This window comes from Zosterops lateralis (assembly GCF_965231275.1).
Source record: "Zosterops lateralis genome assembly, chromosome: 8".
Classification (NCBI taxonomy): domain Eukaryota; kingdom Metazoa; phylum Chordata; class Aves; order Passeriformes; family Zosteropidae; genus Zosterops; species Zosterops lateralis.
In genome coordinates, this window is record NC_139768.1 from 28,017,133 (window position 1) to 28,035,061 (window position 17,929).

Here is a 17,929-nt window from a genome sequence, read left to right on the forward strand (position 1 = left end):
CAACATGAGAGAGATGGAGGGGCAGAGCCCTGGAGCAGCTGCCCGGGGGGGCGGGGCTCTCCCGATAGCCCCGCCTCCCTGAGGCTCCGCCCCCTTTCCAGCCCCGCCCCTTGTGGCCCCGCCCCTTTCCCGCCCCGCGGGTGCCGGTGCGCGGTTCGGCCGCCAGGTGGCGCGAGAAGCCGGTCCCGCCCCCAGCCCGGCCCCGCCCTTTCCGGACAGCCCCGCCCCTCCCGGCCACGCCCCGCCCCGTCCCGTGCACGTGCCCGCGGCGGGGCGGGGCTGTGACGTCATGCCCGGCGGTGGGGCGGGGCCGTGACGTCGCGCGCGGCGGCGGCGGGCGCTCCGTGAGGTCACGGCGCGGCCCGGCCCAGCGGCCCCGCCGGCGGGGAGCGGCGGGAGCATGGCCGAGCCCGGGGCGGGGGACGCGGCGGGGGCGCCGCCGCCGCGGGTGGGCGCGTGGGTGCCGGTGCTGGTGGAGCAGATGGTGAACGACACGCTGGTGGTGACGCTGAGCTGCGGGGAGCGGCGTTTCACCGGCGTGCTGCTGGACTGCTCCAAGAGGTGCGGCCGGGGACGGGCACGCCGGGGCCGCGGCGGGAGCGGGGCCGGGGCCGGCGGGGCCGCGCCGCCCCCGCGCCCTTTGTTCGGCCGGGCGGGACGAGGCGGCGGGGCCGGGAGCGGCGCGGGGCACGCGGCGGGGCGGAGCGGCGCTCCCGGGCCGGGGCCGGTGGGGCCGGAGCGGCCGCGGGCCCGCACGTGGCCCCGGGGAGCGCGTCCCGACGGGTCACCGGGGTCACTGCCCTGCCCGCCCGGAGCTCCCCCTGCCGAGCCCCCACGGCCCCGGCAGGGCCCCGGCGGCGGGCGGCGGTCCGGGGAGGTCCCGCCGTGTGCCGGCGTTCCCGGGGGCTGCGGAGCCGAGAGGGGCATCTCTCCGAACAGGGCCCCGCTGGCTGCGGCTCCGCACGACGGGACCTGGTGTCGGTACCTGCCCCGGCTCTGGGGGTGGCTGTGCCGGCCGGTCCGGCCGTCCGCGGGCTGTGTGCGGGCTGTGTGCGGTGTTCTGTGGGGAGCGGGTTGGGTGCCCTGTGCTGGGGAAGGGACAGATCAGTGCTGTGTGCGAGCACGGCAGCCTCACCTCTGATCCGTCCTACGAGATGCGCGGAGCAGGACTTCTAAGCTTCATTTTTGTCATTTATTTAGTTTCACGTGGCTATCCCGGAAAATTGGAGCCAGATTTTCAAAAGCTTTCAGGCACCTAACGCTGTGCAGAGTCCATAAACCCGCCTTGGAGTCTGGTCCCAGCCTGAGCAGTCGGTGTCCCTCGAGCCCCCTAAACCAGCTGTTTCTGCCTTCTCACATTTCAGTTGTCTTCCTTTGCAGTGGCACTTCTTTTACCTGTTTTTTTTTCACCCTAACCTTCGTCCATTATTTTTCTTCATCTTTCTTCCTCCCTGTGTGCCCAGTGGGTCCAAGAAACAAGCACACGGGTGTTTTTCCCAGGCTTTAAGGCAGCTCTGCAGCCTGGCGCTGCCCCAGCCGTGCCGGTGGTGGCACTGACCTGTGCTGGGTGGGGGAGCAGTGGATGTCCTCTGAGCACTGGGGCTGTCCCCAGGGGCCAGTGCTCGTTCTGGGGCTGTCCCCAGTGCTGCATCCTGCCTGTGGTGGTGCCCAGCACTGGCTGATCTGTGCTGACCGTGGGGTGGAGAGCACACAGTGACAGCCACAGCTTCTGCTCGTGGCTCTCAGGAGGGGACTCTGTGTGAGGCAGGCTCCTGACAGGCCCTGGAGACTTGGAGTGGGCACTGCAGTCATCCCAGGCCTGGGCTGTGGAGGGGAGATCTTGTTCATCCTGCAGCAGGGCACAGGAGTCGGCCTGGCAGTGACTGGATGGTGAAGGTCAGGATGTGTCCCAAAGGCAGCAGGAATTTATCCACTTGATGCTGAACTCGGAGTGCCTGAAATGGATATGTGGCAGAGCTGTTTCTCCTCCTGCTGCTGCCTGGCTGATGGAGCTGTGTCCCACCAGCTTGTCCCTGTGCAGGGGTCACCCCTGCGCTGCCTGTACCCCCGGGGCAGGGAATGGGACTGGCAGGAGAGGAGCCACCAGAGCAGGTTGTTACACCTGCATAGAGAGAGATTGCCCCAAAAGGGAAGGAGGGTCTGCATGGTAGTTCTTCAGCTTGCTTTTGTGGTTTAAAGTGGTTTCAGCATCACACAGTAGACGTATCTGTTTTACTTAGTTGTGGCTGCCCCATCCCTGAAAGTGTTCAAGGTCAGTTTGGGCAGGGCTTAGAGCAACTTGTCTAATGAATGACATCCCAGCCCAGGGCAGGAGAATGGGAACTGGAGAATTTTTAAGGTCTCTTCCAACACAGACAATCTGTAATGCCGAGATTATTTCTCCTAAGCTGTAGCGAGTGCTGTGGGGAGCTGAGCAGGAGGAAGGCCTGTCACCCTGAGCACCCAGGGCCCCCCTGGCCATCCAGGTCCTGGCTGGACATGTCTGGTATTTTGCCACAAAGGCAGGTGCAGGTTTGAACCCCAAACCACCTGCCTGGGTTTGCAGGGGCTCAGCCCCTGGGCAGCTGGACTGGCTGCCTGTGCCCTTCCTGTGCCCGTCCCCAGCCTGCCTGTGCCCTGCCTGTGCCCTGCCTGCGCCCTTCTGTTCCTCTGCCCAGCCTGCCTGTGCCCTGCCTGTCCCTTGCCTGTGCCCAGCCTGCCTGTGCCCTGCCTGTCCCCTGTGCCTTTAGGAATGGGGGGATATAGGGAACAGTCATGCCTGATCTTCCAGCCGCTGGGGAATTATTTGCAGAAAAAAAGTGCTAATGTCCCTCCTGTGCATGTCCCTTCCTGCCCCAGCCTGGATGATGCAGCAGCACCAGGGCCTGCCCAGTCACTGCTTCCCATAAATTTGTTCTACTCAAAGTGAGCTCCATCATGTACATGCTCAAGTAGAGATTTCAATGCAGTTATAGTGTTTCTGGTAACAAGATTTAGTACTTTGGCTTCAACAGAGCTTTAAAAGTTGTGTTTTAATTATGCAGGGGTATAAATAAAGGAGGATGGCATCTCCTGTACCAAGCAGAGACTGGATTGAGGTAACCAAGTCCAGTTGGCTGCAGCTGCCCCAGAAAGGGGGATTACAGGCAGAGTGAAATCCCATCAGCAGTATTTCCTGCTGCTTTAATCACAGAATCCCAGAATGACTTGGATTGCAAGGGACCTAAAAGCTCATCCTGTTTCACCCCCTGCCATGGCAGGGACACCTCCCACTGTCCCAGGCTGCTCCAAGCCCCAATGTCCAACCTGGCCTTGGGCACTGCCAGGGATCCAGGGGCAGCCACAGCTGCTCTGGGCACCCTGTGCCAGGGCCTGCCCACCCTCCCAGGGAACAATTCCTGCCCTCTGGCCATGGGAAGCCATCACCCCTTGTCCTATCCCAACAGGCCCCACTGAGAAGTTTGTCCCCATGTTTCTAACAGGCCTCCCCTGCCGAGCTGGTGCCTGGCACAGGTGACAGCTGTGGAGGGCAGTATCCTGGGCTCTGTTCCATGGCACAGAGGCCGCGTCCAGCCCAGTGGGGTTAGTGTGCTGATGCATTAATGCTACAGGCACAAACCATCCTGTGAGTGAACCTTTGGGTGCTCCACTTCTGCCAGGTGAGGAGCTCCATGCCAGTCTGGAGATTTCATTGACTTGAACAGGGGAGTGGGCTTGTGTCTACGTGAGGAGCAGTTTTCTGTTGTGACCAAATCATGCAGTCTCACTGCATAAAATAACCATAATTTATAGCCATGATTTTATTCAGAAATGGTCTCACTTTGGATTATGAATGGTGCTAACGTGTTTGTCTGGCTGTACAAAACTAGCTTTCTGTGTTGTCATTTAAAGACATCTACATTTTTGGTTGTCTGTTTTTAAAAAGCCTCTTAGAACAAAAAATATTTTGTTACAAATTATGTGATTTCAGCGGCTTAATCCTTTCCCAGTTAGACTGTCGTTTAAGAGCAGGTTATTGCACTTTTTTAGTAATGGGGAAGGACTTTAGAGGCTCCTGTCCATCGGGAAACCCACGGTAGTGGCTTTTTGCTGCTCTTGGTGAGGAGTGTGGCACTGAGTAGATGCCTTCAGCTCCTCTTCAGTGCCCTTCTGCCAACGCTCACCAAAGTGTCCCTCTCTGTGACACCACCAAGGCACTCCTCCCTTGCCTCAGGAAGGGTCCTTGGGGTGATGGGAAAGAAAGCAATGGCTGGCAAGGAGGGGAATGGGAATGTAGCATCCAAAACCCCCTATTTGATCTGTACCTGTTCTCCATTCCTTTGTCTCTTCTTTGTTACTCTCCTATACAATATTTTGTTAATACTGAAAAAGCCCCCACACTTCTCTGACAGCGTGTCCTCTGCAGAAGTGTCTCTGGAAAGCCAAGGTAGTGAGCATTGCCCAGTCAGAGTCAGTGTTTCAGGGCAGAGTCTCTTCCAGTGCTGTGTTAGCATAATATCTCCAATGCCAGGCCAAGGACATAAATTCATACATTCTGGAGACATGAATTGCAGTTGTGAGTTTCAGCATTTCAGAGGATTTGCTTTTGCCAATATCCAGGCAAGATATTGTGTCCATATTTTGGTGGCCCGTAATGAGACTTGGTATTGAAGGACAGAATATCATCACTGTTAACCCTGCTCTTGTGAAGTAGTGGGTGCCTTAAGTTACCAAATACCTGAATTTGGAGAGACCAGGGAAGAGGAGCAAAACTGTGTTGTGGTGAACCTGTGCAAGTTACCCAGCCAAGTCAAGGTGTTCAAGCTTGGAAAATCAGATATGCATCTACAGTGAGAAGGGCAGTTTCACAGCTCCCTAGGCTAGTCCATGTCACATCCCTCCTCCAGCCCTACCAGCCTGCTGATGCAGTAAACTGCTCTGTGGGATAAAACTTACAACTTCTGAGAGCAAAACTTTGTGCAAAGAGTTCATAGAAATAGCGGGTTTGACTCTTGTTCGTTTTCTGGGAGAAGAGTAGGACACCTCACCGAATTTCTGCATTGGTGTTATTTTTCTCAGTGGCAGGATTGGCTGCTTGGTCTTTAAAAGTCAAGAGAAGGAGTTCTCCATACTGAAGCTGTGGGACGTTGGGGTCTTTTGGCTTCCCAGAGAAGTGCCTTTCAAAGCTCCTGACTCTGTTTCTTTTCCCTCCCCGCCCTTCTCGCCCTGCTCTAGGTCCGGATTGTTCTGCCTGCCATCCTCCTTCCCCAAGCACGAGGAGCCCCCGGCCGGCGCCTGCGCTGACGGAGCTGCCGGGGCACAGGGGGAGCCGGAGCCGCGGCCCGCCGGCCCCCAGCCCGCCCAGGGCAGCGTGGAGGAGCCGGTGCCGCCACTGCTGCCGGTGCCGCCGCCGGTGCTGCCAGTGCCCCCCGTGCTGCCGGCGCCCGGCGGCCTCCCGCCTTACCCGCCCTACTTTGAGGGAGCCCCGTTCCCGCGGCCGCTGTGGCTGCGGCACACCTACAACCAGTGGGTCCCGCAGCCGCCACCCAGGACTATAAAGAGGACGAGGAGGCGCCTGTCGCGCAACAGGGACCCGGGCAGGCTCATCATGAGCACCATCAGGCTGCGGCCCAGGCAGGTGCTCTGCGAGAAGTGCAAGAACACGCTGAACCCCGAGGACGCCGGCGCGCCGCGTCAGAACGCCAAGGTCAGGAGGAAGCTGAGCGTTCAGGACAAGGAGCAGAAGAAGCACGGCGACTCTGACTACACAGAGAAAAGGAACAAGAGAGAGAAGAGGGAGGATGACAAGTTTTCCGGGGAGCTGGTGCATCGGACACCGGTTATAAAGATATCTTACAGTACTCCACAAGGGAAAGGCGAAGTGGTAAAGATCCCTTCCCGGGTTCATGGCTCGGTCAAACCGTTCTGTCCGGAGCGAGTGCTGCAGAATGGGGCCGGGGACCAAGAGGAGACCAGGGACTCTGAACGGTGTCGACAAACCAAATGTTTAATGGACAAGTCAGCAGGCAGCCAGCTTGCTTCCATTCCAAAACTGAAGCTGACACGGCCAGTGCATTCCAGTGTGGATGTCCCACCCCCAAAGATCCGGCTGAAGCCTCATCGCATCAACGACGGTCAGAGCGTTTCAATTTATAAGGCAGAACTGATTGACGAAATCAATGTCCTCCAGAACAGCAGGGAGTCCAATCCAGGAGCGTTTTACAATGATGAGTCCACCGACAGAAGCTTGGCTGAGATATCTTCAGGCAGTTCGGGTGAAGATGATGACTTTAAAAGGTTTCCCCAGGGTAAAGATGGACATGATAACTTGGCTTTCCTCATGAATTACCGTAAAAGAAAAGCAGATTCTTCTAGTTTATCGGTGTGTAGCAATGACAGTCTAGATGAATCCAAGTCTTCTAGTTCAGAAGTGACATCACCAGAACTGTTTGACTTTCTGCCTGGTGATGATGCCTCTGTCTCTTCATCTTCAAAAGATGAGCGTAAAATTGTGCCGCCACTGACAGTCAGACTGCACACCCAGAGTGTGTCTAAATGTGTTACAGAAGATGGAAGGACTGTTTCAGTGGGGGATATTGTCTGGGGTAAAATTCACGGGTTTCCATGGTGGCCAGCACGTGTTCTTGACATAAACCTCAGCCAGAAGGAAAACGGGGAGCCCTCGTGGCGAGAAGCTAAAGTGTCGTGGTTTGGTTCTCCGACGACCTCGTTCTTATCTGTTTCTAAACTCTCTCCTTTCTCGGAGTTTTTCAAACTGAGGTTTAATCGCAAGAAGAAGGGGATGTACCGCAAAGCCATCACGGAAGCTGCCAAGGCAGTCGAGCACCTGACTCCAGAAATACGAGATCTGTTAACACAGTTTGAGACATAACTCTGCCTCCAGCATCAGGTGAGTGACTGCTAGACTAATGCTTGCCATGAAAAGCCTCCTAGTGCTTTTTTAATCTGCATTCCACAATTTGTTTGCATTTGTTTTCCCATTAAATCTGAGATTGACAATTGTGAAACCTAAATGCTTGGCTGTTAGTTGGTGGGGTCATTCCAGAGGTGGTGAGAAGCTTTAATTCCAAACTCTTTTGGGGACTGTGGGAATTGGAGCCTCTGTTCCCAGAGGGAAGTGCAGGCCAGGCAGGATGCTGTGAGGAGGCAGCACTGCCTGTTCAGAGAGCTGATAAACCTGTAGCTCTGTGCCTGCAAGACTTGACAGCTCCTAGGCTTACAGTTTCCTTGGGTCAAATAACTAAAACTCACTGGAATTAAGATGACGTTTATCATATGTATGTGCTGGTCCGCAGCAGTTACCTGTTACAGTCCAGGGCCCCTGGGGGCCTTTGGCTCCCCTCCCTCTGATCCCTCTGGTTTGGATTTCTTATGAAGGCCTTTTATGGCTCCTCAAAATGATTGTACCAAAAACTGTCTTTGGGGAACAGTATTTCAATATCTCTCACAGTACTTGAGGTTTGGTTTGTACCTAAATTTTCAGTGTTTCTCCAAGGAATGGCCTGGATTGAATTAAATTCCTTTGGACTTCACCTCTGTGTGAGGACATAAGATGGGAAGGAAAATGGAAGAGTTGATTCTCTGTAATAGATGGGGATGGGTTTCCCTTTCTCATCCAACAGTCTGCCTGGGATGAAAATTTGGTACCTAAAAATACAGGATGTGGCATGACTCGGAATAGAAGTCCATGGGAAAATCCAGTGACTGGGATAAAACCTGGAATCATTTCACAACCTTTCAGTCATCACTGTCCAGACAAGACCTCAGCTGTGATGGTATTATACAAGGGGAGGGTTAACCTTTTGTCAAAGACCAGAGGTATCACTAGGAAGAGCCTTGTGTCAAAGGCCATGCTTTGTGCAGTGTGGTTCATTATGTTGTCCCCTGAATGCTCTCCTCTGTTTCATGCTTGAAGGACTCTGTGTGAGCAAGCCAGTGCTGCTTCTCTGGCCTCTCTTCTTTATCTGAACTGTCATAATGCAGTGGGACTGGGATAGTCAGTGCTCATGTAATTCTGATGGGAAAAGGGGATTTTTTTCATATCCTTTGTCATGGGACTTCACCCCTTGCTTGAGGGTGATGGAGGACTTGCTTTGCTTGGGTTGTGACTCCATGCCAGCAAGGCTGGCTGGAGTAAAGAACCAGAGCATGACTTATTCATGCTGTGTACTCAGGGTGTCTGGACAACTGCAGCAGCAACATTTCAGCTTCCTCCTTGATCTTGCCCAAAGAGCTGCTGCTTAACTTTGGCTAAAGACTTTATTATATCAAGAGTGTTTGGATTGGACCCAAATTCCTATTAGCTAGATCAGGAGTATAAATAAACCTGCTGCCCAGAATGTACTGTCCTTGCCAGTGGAAGAGTCCTGGCCAATCCATGGCTTCTGTCTGGACAGTGTTCTGGTTATTAGAGCAGCAAACTTCATCCTCTGAGCTGCCTTCACTGTGTGAAGCTGTGGGAGCAGTTTGGGACAAAGGTAATGGATGTCATCATCGTTCCTGACACCTGTCCTTGCCCCTGTGTCCTGAGTGGGCTGGCGTGGCCCAGCTGCAGGAGAAGGGACAACTCCAAGGAGCACCTAATGCTTCAGACAGACAGACTGGCTGTGCTTGTCAGTCCCTGGGGAGAAGGAGAGCTGTGGGCAGGAGGAGCCCCAAGCCCAGAGATGAGGTCAGGATGGAGGATGCTTTCCCCCCACACATCAGCCTGCAGGGAACACTGGCTGCTGCTCCCAGGAGGGCCTGGCCAGGGTAGGGACAGGCTGCAGGGCAGGGCCTCCAGGAGGAGAAGCAGCCCTTGCTCCAGAGACAGGATGAGATCTGAGCTACAGGTACACAGCAGGTCTGTAAACAGGGGAAAGAACATCTGGAGAACGTGTGGATAAGAAAACAATGGGATGGACTGGATTAGACCAAAGCATTCCTTCCCCGTGTGCTCTTCAGCCAAACCTCTGCATGTGTATGTGGGGATATACATTTATCAGATATCACTGTTTTGTTGGCCTCCTTCAGCTGGCTTTCCACAGGGGATTTCCTGCCTTACATGTCTGAGCTGAGCTGCCAGCACAGCCTGCCAGGCTGAAGACAACATGACTGTTGGATAAAGAACTGCAAAACCAGAAAAGCAGAACTACACAACTTCCTGTGTTCCACATGCCACGTTTACCTAGATTCCCAATTAGACCAGCATGCCTGGAGTTTTGGTACATTGTTAAAAAACTGCTCATTGTTTCAGAGAATTGTCTCTACCTAATTCTCTCCTTGCAGGAGGATTGAATTTTGTTGCTTTCCTTGATTTTCCACAAGGTAGAACTGAAATGTTTCCTTCAGCTGCTCATTGACTGTGACTGCCACCCTTTCCTGAAGGGTGGCATGAAAGGGTTTGGGCTGGAAGGGTCCCTGAAGTCCATCCCATTCCACCCCCTGTCATGGGCAGGGACACCTCCCACTGTCCCAGGTTGCTCCAAGCCCTGTCCAGCCTGGCCTTGAACACTTCCAGGGGTCCAGGGGCAACCACAGCTTCTCTGAGAACCTGGTAATATTCATGGGAACCCTATAAAACCCATCATGCTGGGACTTAAGCAGCAGCACAAAGGTTTTTTTCATCAGAAGGAGTCCATGAGGTGTCTTCAACACCGACACTGCTTGTGCCAATCCTGGGCACAGCAGAAGTTTGTGACTGGTGACACTTCCTATTGTGAAACTTTGTCCTCTGGCATGTGATGTGTTCTGCAGGGGGTAGTTACTGGAAAAATATACAAACACTGCAGGTCACTTGTAGATGCACAAAACTGGAAAAATTGGATTTGATTTTTTTTTTAAATTTGGTTTGAGTTGGAAAAGCTGGTAGGATCACTTCTTGTTGTTACTGCTTTGTCCTTGGGGTTTCTTTGCAAGGAAAGTACTAGTCAGGTAATGACAGGGTTTTAATTAAGTAAAACAAGTTTCTGGAAAAACAACAGGCAGAGTAGCAGCCTGTAGAGCTCCAACTTGTAAGACATGGTTTAGAGTAGTGCCAGAGAGACATGTCTGCTCAGCATCTTCTGGTGCTGCTCTGTGGCTTCCCTGGTGTGTGACAGCAAGGAGCCAGCTCAAGGCACCAAGAAAGAGCTGCCCCTGGCTTGGAGTGACACGTTTGCCTTTCCCTTAAGGGAGTCCCTGCAGGGACAGGCCCTTGGCAGGGCTGGCTCTGCTGCTCTGGGATCCTCCTGAGCAGCTCCTCATGGCAGGTGCCCCCTCCCTGCACACAGACATGCAGTAAAACCTCTAGTAAAAACTGCTGGTAGGTTTTCCACATCTCTGCATCAAACGAGTTTACAAGATGTATATTCTTTTGCTTTTTCAGTCTGGAAAATCCTTTATTCTTCCTCTCTCTCCCCTGTCCCCAAGCTGTGACTGTGGAACCATTAAACTTGCAGATGCTGAAGGCTTTCATTTTAACTGCTATGAGCTTAATAGACCCTCATTGTCAGTACATCAAGCCATCCATCACACTGCTACTGTGTGCAGCAAACTCAGAGCTGCCTGCACGCTCCCTGTCTATAGAAACCACCAATGTAAAACCTGGAATATCACGTTGTGACTTCACCTTCAAAGGTGCTCAGGGCTCTGTGTGTCCATGCAGCCAGTGCTGCTGCCAGCAGCTTGTGAAGCAGCATAAATCACTCCTCTTTGCCTCTTACCTCCTCTCTTCTGTTCTACCAGTGGCACAAAAATATTGTACCTTGATATAAGATGATTGGTGTGGTAGCTGTATTTTTTAACACACCTGCCTGGTCAGATGGAATATTTCAGCAGAGAAGATGAATGCCTGAGATTTTTCTTGGCCTGCTTTCTAGATGCTTCAGTCCTCTAAAACCAGGCATCCAAGTTAATTACTGTTCCTCATTCTTCCTGCAAACAGCTTGGAGTCAGCGTCTCTGCATGCTAATACAAGGTGGGAGAGTAAATCCAGAATAGACTGTGCTGCATTTTTTTGTGCCCAGTGCTGATGGTTGGAGCTGCACATCGGGTGACACCCTAGAAGCCCTTTGTGCCCAGGGACTGCCTTTGGAGATACCTAGGGCCCTGCTGCTGCTCCCTGTCCTGCCAGCCCTGTCCATCCCCTCTCTGCTCCCAGGGATGTTCTTTGGAAATGCCACCAGGCCATACATTGTGCTATTCCTAACTGCACCAATGCCCAGGAATGGGATCAGCTTTCAGGAGCTGTAACTTCAGCTGCTGGAGGAGATTGTATCCACCCAAGGGCTTAGCAAGCTCCCCTGGGAGCCCAGAGAGTTGCTCAGGCTCTCCAAGCTCCAGCTGGAGCTTCAGGCCTCTGCTGGTTGTGCTGGCCCAGCGTGCCCACAGTGGGCAGGACAGGTGGGTGTCCCCAGCAGTGTCCCCAGCCCTAGTGACACCCAGTGCCTGGAGGATCCACACAGCATCAGGGGCTGTGCCAGGGGCTCAGGGCAGAAAATGGGAGAGATGTGTGGGCAAAGAACCTGGAAACTGGTTTCTCTGAAAACTTTTACAAATAAAGTAAAAACAAAATTTCTGTATGTTTTCCTGAGTTGCATTTATTTACTTGTTTGGTTTTTGAACTCAAGTGGAGGTGTCTGAATTGCAGCTACAATTCCCCTTTTCCCAGCAAGCCTGGAGAGCAGCAGTGTGGAAGCCAAGGGAGTTCTGTGGCCTCCCAGGCAGGGCTCAGAGCTCGTCCTGCCTCTGTGGTGCTTTAGGTGTTTGCACAGTGTTGAGCACCTCCAGGGTGCACTTACAGAAAGGCTACTTTGGGCCAGAAAGGAGTAGGGGATTTTGGGGAACTTGGCAGTGGCTCTGTGTAGGGAGGGGTGCCTGTGCTCTGCAGATGAGGAATGAACAGGATTCTCACACAGCAGCCCTGCACTGCCAATGGCACATGCAGCTCTTGGCTCCTGGGGCTGCCTGACACAATGGGACACAAATTGTACAGTCACAGAAGGGTTTGGGTTGGAAGATACCTTAAAGATCATTTTGTTCCACCCCCCACCATGGCGAGGGATGCCTTCCACTATCCCATGTTGCTCCAGGCCTCATCAGTCTGGTGATGAACAATTGAATAGTTCTCATTTTCATGTTGAGGTGTGAACGGTAGGACTTTGATCCCAGAAATTGACAGGAAGGCTCCTAATGTTGAAAAACATACAAGCTGTCGTTTTGCAGCCTTGATGTGTTCTGTTTTATCCATAAGTTGCTATCAGTGGTCCTGGGATCAAGGTGACAGGAGTGTGTGGGCTGAGTGACAAGCTCTGCTCCTGGCTGTGACTGACTGACAGAGCTGCTCACCTGGAGACTGGATGCAGACTGGATGGGACTGAGCTGGCATGGGCTGGTTTTGGGCTGGAGTAGAGTTAGCTTTCTTCACAGTGACTGATTTGGGGCTGTGTTTTGGATTTGTGCTGAATACAGGGTTGATAAAATAGAGATGATTTTGTTACTGCTGAGCAGGGCTTGCACAGAGCAAAGGCCATTCCTGCCCCTGGTACAGCAATGCTGGGGAGGGGGTGGGGGAGGTTGGGAGGGGACACAGCGAGGACAGGTGACCCCAAATGGCCCAGGGGCTATTCCAGTCCATATGACATCATACTTAGTGTATAAAGTGGAGGGAGGAAAGAGGAAGGGGGGACCTTTGGCGTGCTGGTGTCTGTTTTCCCAAGTCAGAGTTAGATGTGACAGGGCCCTGCTCTCCTGGAGATGGCTGAACACCTGCCTGCCCATGGAAGCAGGGATTTCATTTGTTTTGCTCTGTTTGCGTGTGCAGCTTTTGCTTTCCCTATTAAGCTGTCTGTCTCAACTCATGAGTTCTCCAGCTTTTGTCCTTCCAGTTCTCTCCCTGATCCCGCTGCTGGGAGAGAGAGCAAGCAGCTGCACGGTTCTTGGCTGCCGGATGGGGTTATACCTCCACATGGGGGCTGGTTTATTTTATTTCAATCTGCTTGCTGCAGCTGTTCTGTGTGCTGTCTCTACCTGTACAGAACACATGGGCTCTCCATTAGCCAGATAATGAACTCTGCATATCCTGAGATTACGTGCAGCTGAAATAGGCTTCTGGTGTCCGGCAGCAAGGGCACAGATGGGGCTTAATACTTCAGCTTAATACCTGGAGGGCTTGTGCTTCTCATATCCACAGCCCTGTGCCCCACGTCTGCAGCTCCTCAGTCAGCTGCCAATGCTCTCCTGCTTCTCCTGGGGCCTTCTGTGACAGAGCAGGAGGAGCAGGACCCTGCTGTGTGCACAGGTGATGATGTCCCTCTCGTGTGTGAGGGCTGTGGCTGTGTCTCCTGCCCCCCAGGGTGGCCATGGGCAGCAGAAGTGTTCCCCTCCCTGTGAATGCCCGTGCAGGTGAACGTGATTTCACCTCAGTGGGAGGGTCACTGGTGCCAGGGCTGTTCCCACATGACACAGTTGCTGCCCCACATCAGCTGTGTCCTCCTGCCCTGCTCACTGCCTGTCCTGCTCACTGCCCACCCTGCTCACTGCCCATCCTGCTCACTGCCCGCTCTGCTCACTGTCTGCCCTGCTCACTGTCCTGCTCACTGCCCGCTCTGCTCACTGTCTGCCCTGCTCACTGTCCTGCTCCCTGCCTGTCCTGCTCCCTGCCTGTCCTGCTCACTGCCCACCCTGCTCACTGCCCACCCTGCTCACTGCCCGCTCTGCTCACTGTCTGCCCTGCTCACTGTCCTGCTCCCTGCCTGTCCTGCTCCCTGCCTGTCCTGCTCACTGCCTGTCCTGCTCACTGCCCACCCTGCTCACTGCCCACCCTGCTCACTGCCCGCTCTGCTCACTGTCTGCCCTGCTCACTGTCCTGCTCCCTGCCTGTCCTGCTCACTGCCCTGCTCACTGCCCACCCTGCTCACTGTCTGCCCTGCTCACTGCCCTGCTCACTGCCTGCCCTGCTCACTGCCCTGCTCACTGCCCTGCTCACTGCCCGCCCTGCTCACTGCCCTGCTCACTGCCCGCCCTGCTTACTGTCTGCCCTGCTCACTGCCAGTCCTGCTCACTACCTGCCCTGTGTGTCTGTGGCAGGGAAGATCTGGGCAGGTGTTAATGAGGCCTCTTCTCATTAAGCTGATGAATTTCTAAAGGATAAATGCCTTCACTGATGTATCAGTTCCTGTTTCATCTGCAATAGGCCATGCTAGTGCAGGATCAGCCAGCCTGGGTTTCTCTATAAAGCATATTTCCTGTGTGTTCTCTGCAGATGAATGAATTGTAGCAAATTACTAGTTTGACTTCCCTTGGGAGTGATGACTTGCTCTGTTTTGATGCAAGCCAATAACCTGAGCCATTTTTTCATGTGGAAAACAGTCCTTTCCAAAGGCAGAAACCCCCAGTGCAGGATTTGTCATAGGGATGCTTGGATAATGGAGTTTGAGAACTCCAGTGTTGGAGAATGTAGCTGCCAGCCTGCTCAGTCAGCTGGATTGTGGTGACCTGAGAGCTGGAGACAGTTCCAGAATCTCATCCAGTGGGCCAGGGATGGGGATCCCAGCTGCCAGCCTCTCCTTCCTCCTGTGAGGGGAGGGTAAGGGAAGGAGGGACTTTACCAGTCAGCAGCTAGCAGCAGCCTAGCTGCACTTCCCCCAAGGAGAGGTGGTTAGAGGAGGGCTGATGCTCAATTACAGCCTGCTGTTTATTGCTTTATGATTAGAAAATAATCCTCAAAATAAGCTGCTTGGGCATACTTGGGGTGCTGCAACCTCCAAAGATAAATTGTCTTCTGCACTTTGCTGCTGCTGCTCAGTCTGGATTTATGAATGGCTTTATTTAATCCAGAAGTTCATTTTTTAAATTATGAACAAGCACTATGCTTCAGGGGAGCTGCCTTGGCCCTCCTTTGGACACCCAGCTTAGCACCCAGGCTATCCTGAGTCAGCCCACACGTGTTGGGTTAGTTACTCACACGTGGACTGAGGCAGCAGCAATGGCTGGAACAGCATCAGCTGCTGCTCCATGCTGGAAGTAGTTCCTTAAACATAAATTTCTGCTTTCCAGGGATGAAGTGAGAGTGTATGAGGGGCTTTCAGTGTGCAGCACCTCCTGGACACATAAGAACTCCTGTGTCTGCACAGACACCAGGGCTCTCTTGTGTGGTGGTTGTGCCCCTCGAGCCCAGGGCAGAGCTCTGCAGGTCCAGGAGCCCACCCAGGCAGAGGGACCCAGCTGCATGCTGAGGGTACAGGAGCCCACCCAGGGGGTTCCAGGAGCCCACCCAGGCACGGGGTCCCAGGTGCATGCTGAGGTTCCCGCACTCCAAGCCCAGGAGCATCCAGCTGTTAAGCAGCTTGCTCTGTAGCTGATAGCCCCAGCTTTCTGCTCCCACAGGACAGAATCCCTGATATTTGCCCTCAGGCAGTTCCCAGAGCATCTGAGGTTTGGTCTCAATCCCTGTCCCCATGGAGGAGCCCCATTTGCCCTGGCAATGGCAGGACCCTTCCCTGGGACCTGTTTGGCATTGTACTTCTGGTGTGATTCTTTCTTCCTCTCAGTGAGAAATTCCAAGGAATTCGAGCACCCGAGGGCTTGCTGTTACCTCCTCAGCCAGGAAATGCATTTTTTCCTGTTTAGACAAGATCTTCTCACTCAGTAATCTGTCTCTAAAGGGTCAGTGCTTTGAAAACCACTTGGGGGATATTGTTCCATGTCCCTGGGCCTCAGAAAGGCTTTCCTAGGTGTAAGGTGATAAACCTGCAAGTGAGATTGTTGTGTGTTCTTGAAAGTCTCTCTGTTCATCAGAAGACAAATAGATTCTCCTGCAAGATTAGGTATGAATTTATCCTCTGTTGGCTGTAGGTAATAGAGCCCTGGGGTGAGACCTCCCAGTTCCTGCCAAATACCAAAGGAGTGTATGAAACCTGATTGCAGCCCTTCTCTGGAATACAGCTTTTAGGACAGATGTTCTGGGTATTGAATCAGCTCTTTGCATTCTGCATTGTGTGGGCAATGCTGCGGATCATTCTGGATGCTGAGTGTGAGTGAATCAGTGTCACTTTGGGTCCCCTGCCTGCAGAAGCAGCGCTGCTGCCATGTCAGCAGCTTTGGAGCTGTGATCCTCTTCCTGTGTTTGGTGTTCTTGATTCATTGTGCTCTGTAAATCACAAACCTCAGCTGGGGGTGGTTTGAAGGGTTTTGATCTGCTCTTCTCTGGTGTTAATGCTGTGTGTCAGGAACACACATCGCAGCTGGTGTCTCCTGCACTTCCAACTCAGCTGGAGCTGGTGTGGTTGGTGTGGCACAGACTTAGCGCTGGTCATGTTCTTGGGCTGCTGGAGCTGCACTGCCCTGGGAGCAGTGATCTTCTGCAGCTGTGAAGTGTGAGTGGAGGTCTCTGTGCCATTCTCTCACTTGCTTCTGGACTACCGAGTTGTTCTGTGTGTCTTCTGGTTTCTTCACTTGAAGGCAAGAGGATTCTCCCCTTGAACTCCTGCAGGGCTCCCGCGCTGTAACCTGCAGGGCCAGTATGAGTCCCTCCTGCGTGCAGGGGGACATCTGAGGCCTCCCCCTTGTCCTTGCCTGGCACGTTGTTCTCCAGGAGCTGCACCTCGCTCAGGTGATCAGCCCTGGGACTGGTGGCTGCTGTGAGGGCTGGTGACAGCAGGGTGGCAGGGGGCTGGGGAGGGACACTGGCTGTCCCAAGGGCCCCACAGTGCTGCTCTCTCTGTGGGGCAGGGCAGGGGAGCCTGCAGGGGCCCAGCAGTGCCAGGGCACAACTTCTCTGCCTCAGGCACTGCAGCCACAGTCAGCACTGCAGCCCCTGCAGGTTCTCAGAAAAGCTGCTGCTCTCAGGGGGAGAGTAATCCTATTTTGTAGCTTGTGCTCGGAAAGTGGAGGCAGATGTTCTTCACGTGGCACGCTCCGTGGGGACTTGTGGTGGATTAACCTACAGTAACCCACCCCAACAGGGACTCCAGAGTCTGTAAGCCAGACTGCAGATTAATTATCATCACTGAAATCCATATCATGTTGGTCTTGAGGAAAATTCCCTCTCTTACTTTGGGTTTGTTAACCTGGCAGCTTTCCTCCCAAGCTGCAGCCACTGCTGGCTGTGCCTGCTGGGAGCAGGAGAATTCCTGGCTATATTTAGAGGGAAGCAGCAGTGTGTGCCTTGCTGCTCTGTCACAGTAACCTCTCCTCTCTGGCTTTCTTCAAGGTAACACAAGACGAGCACAGCTGTTCTCCTGGAGGGTCACCGAGTGTGGAGCACCCGACCATGCTGCAGGAGAAGGGGCACAGCATGGGGATGGGGCTGCTGGGCACAGGAGTGCCCCATGTGCCACCCACCACGGGTTCCAGGGCTGGGGCTCCTGGGCACAGTGCTCCCTGTGCCACCCACAGCCCACAGGCACTGGTGGGAGGCAGGAAAGGCTGCAGGATACCTGACCTGGCATGAGAACCTGACCAGTCGGACAGCAGTGAACTAGGAGAACAGCAAAAACCACAACTCGGAATGTATTTATTACCTAAAAGTTAGCTATTCTTGATAAAACCCCCCAGATTATTGCTGCTGCTTATTTTACTTACAGATTTCACACACTTGTTAATTTTAAAGCTACCGAACTGTCATTCAATACTGTACTCTGAGAAATGTAATTGGGTCAGGACATGCAATAGAATGAAATCATTGTAGTGTCTTCAGTCCAATGGACTCACCTTGTGTCTATTAAACCTTGGAAGATGTGCAACACACAACAGTGTGCCTCTCATTGCATGTTTGAGTTTCTCGTGTCGTTTACTGCACAGCAAGACAATCGGTTCCAGGTGCATGGACAAGCAGTGCCTGGATGTCTTTGGGTCCTGTCCCTGTGCTTTCCAAGTCACTTGGAAGGGCAGCACAGCCTGGGCCTGCCCTTCCTGCGTGCAGAGAGTTTGTGCTGAGCTGCTGACTCCAGGCAGAGAGGGAATCCATGTT

The 17,929-nt window shown here is 53.6% G+C and overlaps 1 protein-coding gene across 2 annotated transcripts; it reads left to right on the forward strand.

Moving 5' to 3' along the window:
• Positions 1 to 385: 385 nt before the first annotated feature.
• On the forward strand, positions 386 to 17,697 carry PWWP2B (PWWP domain containing 2B). 2 transcript variants are annotated; one of them, XM_083866483.1, is made up of 3 exons: positions 386 to 561; positions 5,215 to 6,889; positions 17,171 to 17,697. In XM_083866483.1, the coding sequence occupies exons 1-2, from the start codon at positions 401 to 403 to the stop codon at positions 6,869 to 6,871; spliced, it is 1,818 nt and encodes a 605-aa protein (XP_083722609.1). In that variant the 5' UTR covers positions 386 to 400; the 3' UTR covers positions 6,872 to 6,889; positions 17,171 to 17,697. The 2 variants fall into 2 exon arrangements, with proteins under 2 accessions (XP_083722609.1, XP_083722610.1); XM_083866484.1 differs by lacking the exon at positions 17,171 to 17,697 and adding an exon at positions 10,904 to 11,950.
• Positions 17,698 to 17,929: the final 232 nt, after the last annotated feature.

What these genes read in the sequence shown, in the direction of transcription:
- PWWP2B (XM_083866483.1), top strand. Translation starts at nt 401, where the DNA reads ATGGCCGAGCCCGGGGCGGGGGACGCGGCGGGGGCGCCGCCGCCGCGG. An exon ending in CTGCTGGACTGCTCCAAGAG is followed by an intron (nt 562 to 5,214) that starts GTGCGGCCGGGG and finishes GCCCTGCTCTAG; the next exon opens with GTCCGGATTGTTCTGCCTGC.